The sequence below is a fragment of the Dermochelys coriacea genome, chromosome 9 (genome assembly GCF_009764565.3).
Source record: "Dermochelys coriacea isolate rDerCor1 chromosome 9, rDerCor1.pri.v4, whole genome shotgun sequence".
Taxonomy (NCBI): domain Eukaryota; kingdom Metazoa; phylum Chordata; order Testudines; family Dermochelyidae; genus Dermochelys; species Dermochelys coriacea.
The window spans coordinates 37589495-37602630 of NC_050076.1; the positions used below are offsets into that span (position 1 = coordinate 37589495).

At 40.1% G+C, this 13136-nt stretch overlaps 1 protein-coding gene across 2 annotated transcripts in view; it reads left to right on the forward strand.

The window, feature by feature from the left end:
- Positions 1 to 12690, forward strand: part of AP1S3 (adaptor related protein complex 1 subunit sigma 3) — a 58197-nt gene extending 45507 nt beyond the window's left edge. Inside the window, exons 5-6 of one of the 2 annotated variants that reach the window (XM_038417234.2) lie at positions 10456 to 10553; positions 12225 to 12685. In XM_038417234.2, coding sequence (XP_038273162.1) covers positions 10456 to 10553; positions 12225 to 12588 — 462 coding nt within the window. In that variant the 3' untranslated portion in view covers positions 12589 to 12685. Of the gene's footprint in view, positions 1 to 10455; positions 10554 to 12224 lie in introns of both variants that reach the window. The other variant, XM_043492458.1, reaches the window with a different exon arrangement.
- Positions 12691 to 13136: the final 446 nt, after the last annotated feature.

Sequence of the window (13136 nt, forward strand, 5' to 3'; positions counted from 1 at the left end):
CATTTATGCTACTTATTACTACTTTTTGCTAACTAGAAGGCTACATTGTATCTATATACTTATCTAAACAATTATATAGCTTAAAATACTTATTTGAATATTTATGTTTACATGTTTATGTTAGAAAATCATGAGTGATGCATTTCTTACTAAATTAACATTTTACTTGTGATTTGGGTCAAGCTCTATTCCATTAAAATTGGAATGCATTAAAAATGCACACTTTAAAAATCACCTTTAAATGTACTGATAAACTTCTATATCAAAACATATTTAGCAGTAAAAATGAACTGATTTTATTAAAGGAGACAGTATCTGTATTTAGTTAATTGAGCTGATTTTGGTCCCCATATCTTTCAAGATTTTAGAACTGGTAGATTTCATCCTCACACCTCATTTTTATTCACAAGTTGTAAGAGGAAAAACAAGCTTTCCTGCTTCTTCAACTCCTAATCAGTTTGCTAACTTTGAATGAATTGGTCACTGAACTAAACAAGTATAATATTTTCTTCATTTCAGTTTATTCTCTCTGCATTTGCAAAAGAGACTACCGCTGTCAAAAGTTGGTTCCAGGTGGTTAGCCAGTGGCTTTCACCAATTCAGTAGTTTGACTTTCTTTAAAACTTTGGCAGCAAGCATGTACTGATTAATTGAAATTACTTTTAATTTAAGAATTTTGTTAAAAAAAATCTGCTTTAGTTTTTGAAGTTATGGAAACCTACGGTAAGGCCTAAACTTACTATGCTCTATTCAATCATTTACATTACATAAAAATACTAAACCATCAATTTTTATCAGCTAGACAGAGTCAAAGGAGGTCACTTTCCTTCTGTAGTTGCCTATCACTGCTAAAATACAACTGTTTCCAGCTATAGAAAAGGAGACAGAGGCTGTTAGGCCACATCCACAGAAAGAGTAAACTAATGAGGCTTTGTGAAAGAAAGGGATAGAATTTACTTCCTTCAGCCTGGTGGCCAATTACTGTAGATTTACCACTTCTAATTGCCTAGTACATCAATTTAATTGGCAATATAATCTTCTGAATATCAAAATTCTTCTGCCCTCACTCTAAAGCTTTTCATCACGTTAAAATGTATTCTGTAAGTACCTAGCATTTTCAGTGTTAGAACTGAAATGTGTGGCATTCTTTGGAACTGAAGTGGAACAAAAAGATCTGCTCCCAGCCCTAAAAACCATCTTAAAAATGTCATTCTACCTGAAAAACACGTGAGAATGGCCCTGTGGTATTCCATATTCATGATTTGCTGATTTCCCTAGAAAACTTTCCTCAATTTGCAAGTACAATACTTACTTTTTTCTAACTGCCAGGCCTGCAAGCTCACCCTGGGCTTTGATATAGTTTAAAAATGTTTCTCCCACTGCACCCCCTGCCAATCACACATAGCAGTATGGAGTCTTCAGGCTGAATATAACTCAAGAGGTATGTTTCCACTGCAAAAAAGACCTGCAAAAGCCAGTCTTAGATCCCAGTCAACTCACTATTTTTAGCCGGATAGCGCTAACCATGCATGTCTGTCAGTTGACCTGAGCTGTGAGATTCACTGCCCAGGGTCCTTTTTTGCAATGTACACACACTCCAAGATACCAGTGCTATTCCATTGTCTTTCTTCAGATTGTGCCTTTAGTGACATCTGCTCAAACCTACTTGGGGCATAATCTGGAGACAATGGGGTTTCCTAGCTGTCATGTCACCAAAGGTCTGATATTGACATATTGAACGTTTATTATTAATGACAGCCGTATTGAAGCCCAAGTGTTCAAAAATCATGAGCCAGCCCAACCACCAAGCCACAATATTTTAAAAATAAGACATTTGGGTGAAATAATTGAAGTCAAATTTCACTCTTGGAGTTTATTTGCCTTCTGGCTTCTAAGCCTTTTGGGAGTGTATTTTCAAGGGTGTCGTCCCCCCCTCGCAACCAGGGGAGCTAGAACTTTTTTTTTAAATAGAAGCTGAGATTTTGGTATAATTGTATGATGCCAAACTTCACAAACACCAAATATTGTGAGACGTGCTATAAAACCAGCAGGGTTGGCAAATCTGTGACATGTCAGATAGAAAGAGTCCAGTGTGACCCTCAGAGCCCAGGCTGAGTTGGTTGCACTGGCAGGGGAATGTAAATAAGCTAACTTTTTTTACTTGCAAATGGGGCAAATTTTATATAGAGTCCAATAACATAATTTTACAAAGTGACTTTTCAGGGCAAATTGAAGTTAAAACATTAAAGAAAAAAGAAAAGGGGGTCATTAAAGACTGAGTAAGAAACATATTAGATATAAAAATGAACAGTATCAATAGTGGGAAAAGGTTTTAAAACATAAAAAGCACAATCTCCATGAAGCCTAGCAACAAGGAGACGCTCAAAGGAAATATAGTTTGTAAATTCAAGTATCATATCTATTTAAAAGATCTTACTGAAGAGTTGTTGACATAGGGAAAATCGTAAACTTATTAAGAGCCACTTGGAGTAATTGGCCAGGGAATGCCTGTTATGAGACTGAGCTGCAGCTAGATAAAGACATCAACAAGAGGTCTTCTATGGCAACAAAAGCTAGGAGGGATGTCCAGTCAGACTGTTATGCAAGCCATGAGAATGAAAGAGCTTCAGGGAAGGATAGTAAGATAAAGAACAGTGTGGTGGATGACAAGAGCTGAGGTGAATATAAATTCCCCGTCGTGATCACATTTGTACTGACTTGCATTCGCTAGGGCTGGTCAGGAAAAAAAAATTAAATGGAAAATTCCAAGACGGAGTTTTTCCCAACCACATCTATTTTTTTTCTAAATGAGATGTAGCCTTAGCTTAGTTTTACATTAACTGTTGTTCCAGCAATTCTCTAGATCAGTGGTTCCCAAAGCCGGTCCGCCGCTTGTTCAGGGAAAGCCCCTGAAGGGCCAGATTGCTTTGTTTACCTGCTGCATCCGCAGGTTCGGCCAATCGCAGCTCCCACTGGCCGCAGTTCACTGCTCCAGGCCAATGGGGGCTGCGGGAAGTGGCGCGGGCTGAGGGACCTGCTGGCCGCCCTTCCCGCAGCCCCCATTGGCCTGGAGCGGCAAACCGCGGCTAGTGGGAGCCGCAATCGGCTGAACCTGCAGACACAGCAGGTAAACAAACCGATCTGGCCCACCAGGGGCTTTCCCTGAACAAGTGGCCGACTGGCTTTGAGAACCACTGCTCTAGACTATTTTCTGGAAAAACTTTAAAAAATAAAAAAAGGCTTTTGTCAAGAGAAACAAAACATTATCATGAGGGACTGGAACAACCTGGGCATTAGTCAAGAGATACACAAATTTTCAGCTCTTTGTTTACAGGTCCAGCCTAGGTCAGTAGCAACCAAAAGTTGTTAACCCTCTGATGGTTGTTTAATGGTTTATATGTGAAAAGAGAGTAAATCTCAGTCTAATTCACAAGGGAAAGGTAAGAATTACCACCTAAAGTTGGTATTAATTGGTAACCTTATAGTTTGTATCAGCTGACGAAGCAAAGGTTAAGTGGACATGGAAGACCAGCTATAGGACTGGTAGTCTATAGAAAATGGCCTTGATTCTTCACTCAGTCTGAGCTGTGGTTGTATGTAGCATGGGGCGAGGAGGACACAGGGTGGTGACACCGTGATTGTAGCCCTGTTTTGAAGTTGGGGAAGGATATATATGTAAGAAAGAAACTCATGAGCACAGACAAATCTGCTTTTCCCTCTATCCCAAACTGCACCGTATCTGTGAATTTTATTATCTCTTAAGGGATCATCAAAGTACAACCTGTCATTTAGTCAAATGTTCTAAATTCTTTGCTCATCTTGGCCCTTCATTTTAAATCTGGTCCTGCTCATCTCGGAGATGCTGCTGGATTTATTGCCTCCATTGCCTCTTTTATACAGCAATTGATATCTAGCCACTCAGCAAGACGCTGGGGATTTTTTCTAATACCACAGATGTTAGGTTTAATATATCATTATTCATTATTAATAGAATACTTAAAGGCTAGATCATACAGTTTTTATTGCTTGTATTTTTTGTATATGACTATGAATAGCACCTACAGTTATACTAGCTAGGTTTTAGTTACAAATGACACTTATTCTCATGCTCCTGGGAATATATGTGTTCTCCTCATAGGGTAAGTAAGGAATTTCCCTCCTTGCATCCACACATGGTGTAACATCACACAGCATGACAAGAAGTATGTAGGTTTTCTATTCTGATGCTACCTCTATAGGCTACTGCTAAAGGCAGGATCTCAGACCCAACAAACTAGCAGTCTCTTGTGGAATGGCAGTTATTGTAATCCCAATGCTTTCAGTATGATTGTAGCCCTGAGGTACCCTTTGGATCTGTGGCAACACAAGTGATAATTCCATATATATAAGGGTGCAAATTTTCTGCAGCAGAGCGTGAGCTGAGGCTAGGAAATGGTCAGGGCTGACTGGCACCTCGGTGTTTCCCACACAGCGTAGCATGGTCCGTGTTACATTCATTCACTATGTGTTTGTGCTTTAGATGAATGTTCATGGATGTAGTTAGAATTCTAGTGAGGAAAAACATGAAGCCACAGTCTAAAGGCATTACATGCATGAGCTGGTTTCTCTCACAGCAACAATTAATTCTGAATTTACAAATGAATAGGGTGCCTTTCTTCTTACCACCACTAGATGCCTCTTCTAGGTTCAAGTCCATGTGAAATCAGTCTGAACTTGATTCCTTTTTAGCAGAAATGGTTTAATTCTAGGTAGTAATCACTTAACTGGTCATGTAAAATTCTAATATTTGATAAATGCTGGCTGCACTTGAAAAGCATGCTGGGATATAAGGGATTAAATATGTTCAGAATGTACAGGTGGTGCAAAAATGGTAAGTATGTGTCATAAAACACTCCTGAAATGTTTTGACTTTTAGATTTTGCATGTTAATGTTTCCCTTTTAAAATAAGAAGTGGAGGGAGATTCTGCTCCAATCTAGTGCCTGCTGGGACAGGTATACAGGAGGGCAGCAGAAGATTAGAAGGTCATCATCTGAAAGGAGTTTGAAATGGAATGTGCTGGACCGCCTTATGTTGAAAGGAGATCTTTATTCATGCTGTTGGGACTCCAGGGATATTCTATTGTGAGCTCATAGAAACCTAGATTGATTATTGAAATAACAGATTAATGATCATGGTTATCTAACTGTAGGCTAGAGTGAGCATAAATGAATAAATTGGGCACGTGAATAGCCCAATTCCTGTAGCCTTGAATAACTATGCATTGCTGTCACTTTTACACTATTGATGTATCAATCTATGATGAACTCAACAGACTGAGATGCAGTATGATTATATAGCTGTTCCTGATCTCCCTTTGCTGGAATTTTGAATATCTATGGGCTTAGAGACAAAAAAAACAAAAACAAAACATCTGCCTTATATAGAGGACTGTCAGTCTTTAATATTTTCAGTCCACATGTGTACGCCGCGTGCAGATGTTGGAAATGCCACAGACAAAAAAAGAAGACTATTTCCCCTGTGGAATAAAGGATAAAAGTCAGAGAGCCACAGTACTGTATAATGAGACATAGCTTTTTAAAGATGAAATGTATAGTTATCAGGTTCCAAGCTTATTTCATTAGCTCTCTTCAGCAAATACAATATAAATACTATCCAATCGCTTAGGCTTTCACACAAACTGGCTAAAAGAGTCGGACACTCACTTTTTTTTACTAAGCACACGTTTTTCATGACTCATTTCCTTTAGTTAGGCACTGAGTCAGAGCTCATGTTTATGCTTAAAAACTCCATGAAAATGTCTCAGAATGAACTCCTGGGCACTTCATGTTCTTTTTTGGGAAGGAGGCATTTTAAATATGTCTTTGTTTCTTTCAGCTGCACTGAGAGAGATAAATCAGAGGTGTTATATTTGGCCATTCCTTTAAAGGGATTACGCACTTGCCTTTTACCTGTGGCTTACAGGTAGAGATGAGTCCAAACTCAGACCCTGCATCCAAACATCCCACAGACTTTGAACTAGATCTAAATCTACACTGGGCCTTTATCTGTAGCAGACCTGACCTAAAATCCTGATTGCCAACTCCAGCAGCCTGTGAGGAAAGTTAGGCAAATTTCAAGGCTGGGGCCTATTTCCTGTTAGCATTAGTTCTCAGCCAAATGTGCTTATACTACAAAAGCCAATCACTGAAGGAAGATAATAGCCCTTTAGAATCCTCCCTGCCCAGTTCTAAAGTGTTTCATTGTTCCTCTTCCCCTGGCCCTTTCTTCCCGGCCAGGGGGAAAGGAACAATGGAACACTTTAGAACTGCTCCCCAGGCCTGCTCCCTGGATGCTGACACTTAGCACTTCATCAGTTTCTCTCTCACCTTGTTATGGTGCATGAGCTTCAAGTGAAAGCAGCTCCTGGCATGGTTTCTGAGGGGACTCGCCAGCTTGATGAGGTCCCATAATTGGCTGAGCTTGTGATGGCCTTACATTCAGCTAGAGATGTTTGTCCATATGTAATGCATTGAATTTGAATGTCACAGCCAGTCCATTCCAGAATTTCAGGGAATGTTCTAGGCATAATGATCAAAACCCTATTGACTTGGGAGAAAGGTGTGTGTGTGTGTGTGTGTGTGTGTGTGTATGTGTATGTAAATCCTCACCAGGTCTTTAGTGGCACCAAAACTTAAGACATCCATTAATGCCTTCCACCATAACACCCCTATCTAGTATTCCTGCCTAGTATCCCAACAGAGCTGAAAGAGCTGACTCCCTGAACAACACATCTCCCAGATGGAAAGAATAATGGGGGGGAAGGGGCATGCACAAAATTCCTGGCATGGAGGGGAGGAAATGGGGGATCCTGGTATGGGGGAGGGAAGAGGAGGGGCAGATAGAGCCCCTAAGATGGGGGGAACTGAATAACTGGGTTCATAGAGCATCTGCCATGTGGGGGGGGGGGAATGGGGCGGGAAGAGACACAGAACCCTTGATGGGGGAACCTGGTATGGAGGTAGAGGGTATACAAAGCCTCAACATGGGAGGCGGAAGGGAATGGAGGACATGGGGTGGGGTGGACTAGGAATGGGGATGTACGCAGAGCTATTGGAATGGGGGACCCTGGCATGTAGTGGAGGGGGAAGGGAGGACGCACAACTCCAGACACAAGGGAGGGCAAAGCTGAAGTTTCAGGGAGTCCCTGAACTAGAGAAGGATGGGAGGGTGGCACATGGGAAGCTTGTGGGATGGAATGTTGGAATGAATGCAAGAGGGCCCTGGTGTGTGCAATTAACTCAGCCTGCAGAAGCTGGGAAGTGTGAGATCCCCTAGTTAAGAGCTGCACCTCTTTCTTCTTGATGATCTGAATATTGGAGCTCACTACACCTTGTTCCACAGATGCTGCCATCTCCTCATAGCTTATCTCTCATCCCTAGTGTGTTTCATGACCCTTCCAGGGCCTTCCTGATCCATTTTGTAGACCAAGAAATTGAGCTGACTGTAGTTTGAAAGCTTCTTCTGCCTCTCTTAAAAGTCCAAAGGATCCTATTTCCTTCACGTCATGCTGGGTAAGCTATCCCAACAATAACTGGAGATTCAACTGTTTTAAACCAAACCAGGTTTATTTTGAAAATCAAGAAAAGGCCAATTAGCAAATTATTTCTTACATTTATTTTAATATAACAATCTCTCCTTTATTGTTGCTGTTCTCTTGACCTTTTATCAGTACAGCCACCTTCTCCTAAAAGATTTTAATTTTCTCTTTTGAGAGCAACCAGTTTGTGAGAACTGTAAATCCCAGTACTGTTGCCAAAATGGCTTGCTCATTTGTCTTATCATAAGCTCCAGAGAGCAAAGATCAATCCAGTAAAGGGTAAGCATTAACAGACTGAAAGAAAACCAAATGCATTATCTAACCCTTAATGAAAAGCGGGGGTGTGAACTCCTAGAAGTTGAGATGAATCACAAGAAACAAATTAAAAGACTTGTCTCAGAGCAATCACGTACTTTCACTCAAGCTTGTACTTCGTCCCAGTAAGTTCAAGGCAGTGCTCCCAGTCTGCTTTAGGATTCTTTGCTGGAGGAAGATCTGTTGATAGCCAAATGATCTTCCTTAAGTAGATGCCATCTTAGCTGGCAAATAACAGCAAACAAATAATTATGAGAGTTACTGAGTTAAGGGTATTGTGAGTGTTCAGCAATTGAACCAAACTGGGGGTGCTGAGAGCCATTGAACTAAACTGTAAACACTGTACATGATGGAAAACACTTCAAGTTGGGGGTGCTGCAACACCCCCAGTATTCCTAGTTCCAGAACCTATGCTCACATTAAGCAAAGAACACACTCCACATGAATATGAACAGTTCTCTGAATAAGATGAAGAAATAAGAATTTGGCAAGAAACATTGGCTATTGATGAATCAAGAGCTAATAGTAAGGCTGCTCTCTTACAAAGGTAGCATTTTGTTCCTGGGTGGATAAACAAGACATAGTGGATGCTGAGGAGAGGGGTGCCTGATAGCTGGGAAAATACTAGGCACTTCTTTTTCTTTTGTGATGTGCAGCACCCCCCAAAGTGTCCAAATCCAGGTTTTTGGTTCTGCTTATTATTGCCCCGATGCGACCACCCTTACTCAGGCATCTATAAAATAAATGATTATATGCCCTATTCCCAGGGAGGGGAGGGCCAGCTATTAAGTTTGAATCCAGATCAGAACATTTCTAAAGGTTTGAGAGGTTCGTATCTGGGGATTTGCTTTGGTCCAACTCTACTATTACTATTTTGAGAGTCATAACTCAAGGTGCATTAATAACGAAATTCTAGATGTCGCTGAAATCCTTTTAGTTGCCCAAAACCGGTTATTGGGTGGTGCTCTCTATCAATTTTTTTTAAACATGATAATATGACTTCAATAGATTTTGGTCATTTTTTAGTCGAATGTTCAACAGTTTCAAAGGCAATTAAAAAATAACGGCTTTTAGTAGCTAAACATAACTACATGAGCAGGCTGGAAATCTAATTCCATTGCAGAATGAGTTTTTTTCATAAAACTCTCCCCGTAAGCTATAGGAACATTACATCACCAGAATAGCCTCTCATTGGCAGAACATACCACATGAGCAGGCCTCTATTGCCTAGCAACCACCAAGAGCTGATTAAGCCTTTCCCAGATGTCACACAGTAATTGTATAGAACACATCTCAACACCTTTATGCATACTAGTAACAATTAAAAATGAAGGCGCTACTATTAGTATACTAAAGATGGTTACCAGATCTGATTTTTATGCATGCTCAACAGTAGGAATAATAAGGTGTTGTTTTAAGTAATTAAAATAGAGGATGGACTCAGGAATGATTTTTAACTATTGTATCTTTTTCTCTTACATAGATTACTTTGTCTGAGTTAAAATTTTGAAAAATAAACCAGTTCATAGTAACTCTTACATTTTTATTAAAAGATTTATGCAAGGAGTTATATAAAAAGTTTTAAGTAAAACATCATTAGGTAAGTTCAAGTCTACTTTTCCTAACTTAAATTACAATACACTGGTCAAACTGAGGTTACATTGAGACAGTCAGTAGGTCCAATGATTCGATTTATCAGGTTCACCAATTACTGTACTTAATAACGGGATCAAACAATGAGTAAATTAAACAAAACTATTATTTTAACAACTTACAATAAGGAGAAGGGGAGAATCTGTTTCCTTTCATGTACCTTGTTTAGCTCAAAGGAAAGGAGTTCTCGTGGCACCTTAGAGACTAACAAATTTATTTGAGCATAAGCTTTCGTGAGATGAAGTGAGCTGTAGCTCACAAAAGCTTATGCTCAAATAAATTTGTTAGTCTCTAAGGTGCCACAAGAACTCCTTTCCTTTTTGCGAATACAGACTAACACGGATGCTACTCTGAAACCTGTTGTTTAGCTCAGTGTTTGTTAGCAGCTAAGGCTGTTACTTGCTTTAGTTTTAAGGAAGTACATCGCTCCAAATAATTTCTTAGTATCTTCCTCTTTGGCTATTTTTACCCTGTTAAGCTTCACTGTTTGCAAAGATTACATTAAGCTTGATTTGTTTCATATATTTCCCTCCCCACTTTAACACAATGCCTGTATCCTTCTGGCAGATTAGCACAGGCACAGAATGATTTCTAAAATCCCAGACTTCTAGGAGCTCTAGAGCAACCCTGGTCCAAAGATGTTCTACTGTTTTAACAACAGATTTAGGGGTTAGTGTCTAAATTGTGAAACAGTAAGTAACAGACACACACACACTTACAATTGTGGGCATTGACATGATTCAAGCATCTTGACTTATCCTACAGGATGTTCACACTGTCTAAAAATCTATAGTTCATGTGGCTGGTCTTGGCTCTTGGAACAAGTAAATGTTTACCAGTATCTTCATTGATTATAAGATGTAGCTTGTGCTTTTGCATGCAGTGGGCTTGATCTGTCTTCTCTCTTAGTTGCATTTCAGGCTTGTCTCAGCTGATGGTCAGAGTCCTTCAACTTTCTCCCTGTGGGTGGCCAGTCCAAGGAAGAAGAGAGAAGGATACAACTTCAGGTATTTGATGCGAGAGAAAGACCCCTTCCCCTACTCTGCATGGTTGGCATCTTTTGTAGGAATCAGGGACTCCTCTACTGAACCCCAGTTAGGGATTCCAGCATGTTGGCGATAGCTCATCATGGATTAATGACCTCACAGTCTGAGAGTCACACTGAAGATTCCAGTTTGGTACATACGTGTCATAAACTGAGTCCTTGCTATTAAAACAGATGTCTCAAAAATCAGATGCAAAAAGGTAACATAAGGATCTGAAAGGCAAACTTCTGCTTAGATCCCAGTCATGAGTCTTGATTGTTTCAATATAATTGCCCAATCAGCATCATCACTCATTGACTTTTACACATTCTCATGGCAATGAATTAATTATGACATTGGGAAAGTAGTCTAAGAAGTGGGAGCAGAGTGAAGGGCAAGTGAGTGACTGTTCTAATCATCTTTTGCCTACACACCTAAAAGCTGATTCAAACTTCTCTTAGCAATGCTAACTTTCATTAAACATTGGGCCAACTAAAGTCACTCAGGCCCAAAGCTAAATATGGCATGTTCCTGACATAGTGGATGACTGTCTTAGCTGCTTGTCAAGTATGAGGCGGAAGGAGACACTTAAAATACCACTTTCTCAAATAACAATAATAATAACACAACATTCTCACAGGTGGGATATGAACATTCCAGAGACTACTCCAGCCTGCAGTAAAAGGAAACTATCCCCTTAAACTTGGGACTAATCCTGAGAGCTGCTGGGCTATACAACTCCAGTTGGTGTTGTTTCAAGTTGCCAGATGCTTAGTGACTCATGGGGGGGGGAAGGGGGGCGTCGTATGTGTGTGTGTGTGTGTGTGTGTTTAAAAATTTATGCTGCCCTTCTTCTATCTGAAATTTTGCTACTTAGTATTGCTTGAATTTAAAGCTATTAGGGGAAAACAATTCTTTATCTTTCAAGTTTGGTTACTCTGTGAATTCACCAAGATGTAACATTTGTTTCATTCTAGTCAGTTTCCTCTGTGTGATTCTGTTGCACAGTAATGGTGAAAGGAAAAAATGTATTCTAAACAGGTGGTGGTGGTAAAACCTCAAAAACTAATAGGGGAATTCAGGGGCAGATAAGCACCAGATGCTACAGTTAATTCACTTTTAGAAATTGACTAGAGTTCAAATTGCTAGTGTTCCTTTAATGTGTGAGAGAGCTTCTGCCTGTTACAGCTCTCCTTCTTCAAGGCATCAATTAATTCCTCCTAATATCTGCCTCAGTCCTATAACTCACTGCACAAGCTCAACAGCGTGACCACATAGAACCGAACTGACACGCCATGTGCATGCAGCAAACTGCAAGATAAAGAATGAAATACACAAACTTCTTTCCACTTCAATATCTTGGGGCTGTTGACTTGCTCACAAGCAGGGGAGCATTGCTGCATAGATATGAATGTGAACAGCTCCTCAGTTTGCATGTTTGATTGTCAAAGGCATCAGAGAATAGATGGCTATTGCCTTTTGCCCTGCGCTAGTCTTGTTTGGAAGTGTTAAGTGTTAAGAGAACTCTGCTTGCATGAGTCACCCTCCACACCGGAATAATTAAACACCAGTAGCTTGTTAGAATCAATCTAGTATAAAATTGCTGCGGGCACAATCTATTTTTTTAAATCTGTCCTTCAATGTTTTTAATAGAAACATAGATGTTCCCTGCAGACAAATGCAAAATCGCAGAAGCATCTGGTTTCACACACGTCTTCTCGTATGCGATGAACGGTGGCAGCATTCAAGGTCTCCTAATCCAGGAGAAGTACTGGAGAGCAACAAATATGGTAAACAAGTTGACCGCAAGCTGCTGGATGTTCGGCACGATTGCTTTCCTGATAAATCTCAGCTGCCCTGGCAGATCTCAAGAGAGGCTGCAACTGCAACACAGCCACAAACGAATAGGATCAGCTCTCTAAAATGCAATGCAGAGTATTCACTGATGTTCCATACACACTTCTTTCAAAGGGGAATAAAAGACAGGGAACTAAAACTGTCATCCGTCCCTGTTTGACTAGCTTCTTGCAGCAGCTATTAATGTCATTTTGCAAATCAAAATGTTGTGGTATTTAGCTAAAATGGAAAGATACATCCAGCTGGATTTCAAATATGACTCCAATAAAAGCAAATTATGAAGAACTGCACATCGACCTAGCTTTATATTTGCACATTATTTGTTTAATCTAACAGAAACTATATTAAGGGGCAATTGTACAGCTAGTCTTCCAGTGGCTTTTATGTGCCTGTGACTGCACAGATAGAATGACTATATGGTTATGAGTATTTGTTTGACAAATGTACCCATGTTTGTGCATGCAGATTGGTAGCTGTTCATGAAACTTCCCAATGTATGGGTGACTGTGTATCAAAAAGCATGTGCAAAACTGGAAGTCAGAGCTAAAAAATCAGGCCCTTATGATTAAATTGGGGAAGGGCGGGGGGTGGGGAGGGGAAAGGAAGAGAAGCATTGAAATAATAATATCAAGAATCTCAACTAAACCTACATATGCAATGAAAAGAAAAAAAGCTACCTCTCAATCCTCCTTTTATCCAGCTCCGCCC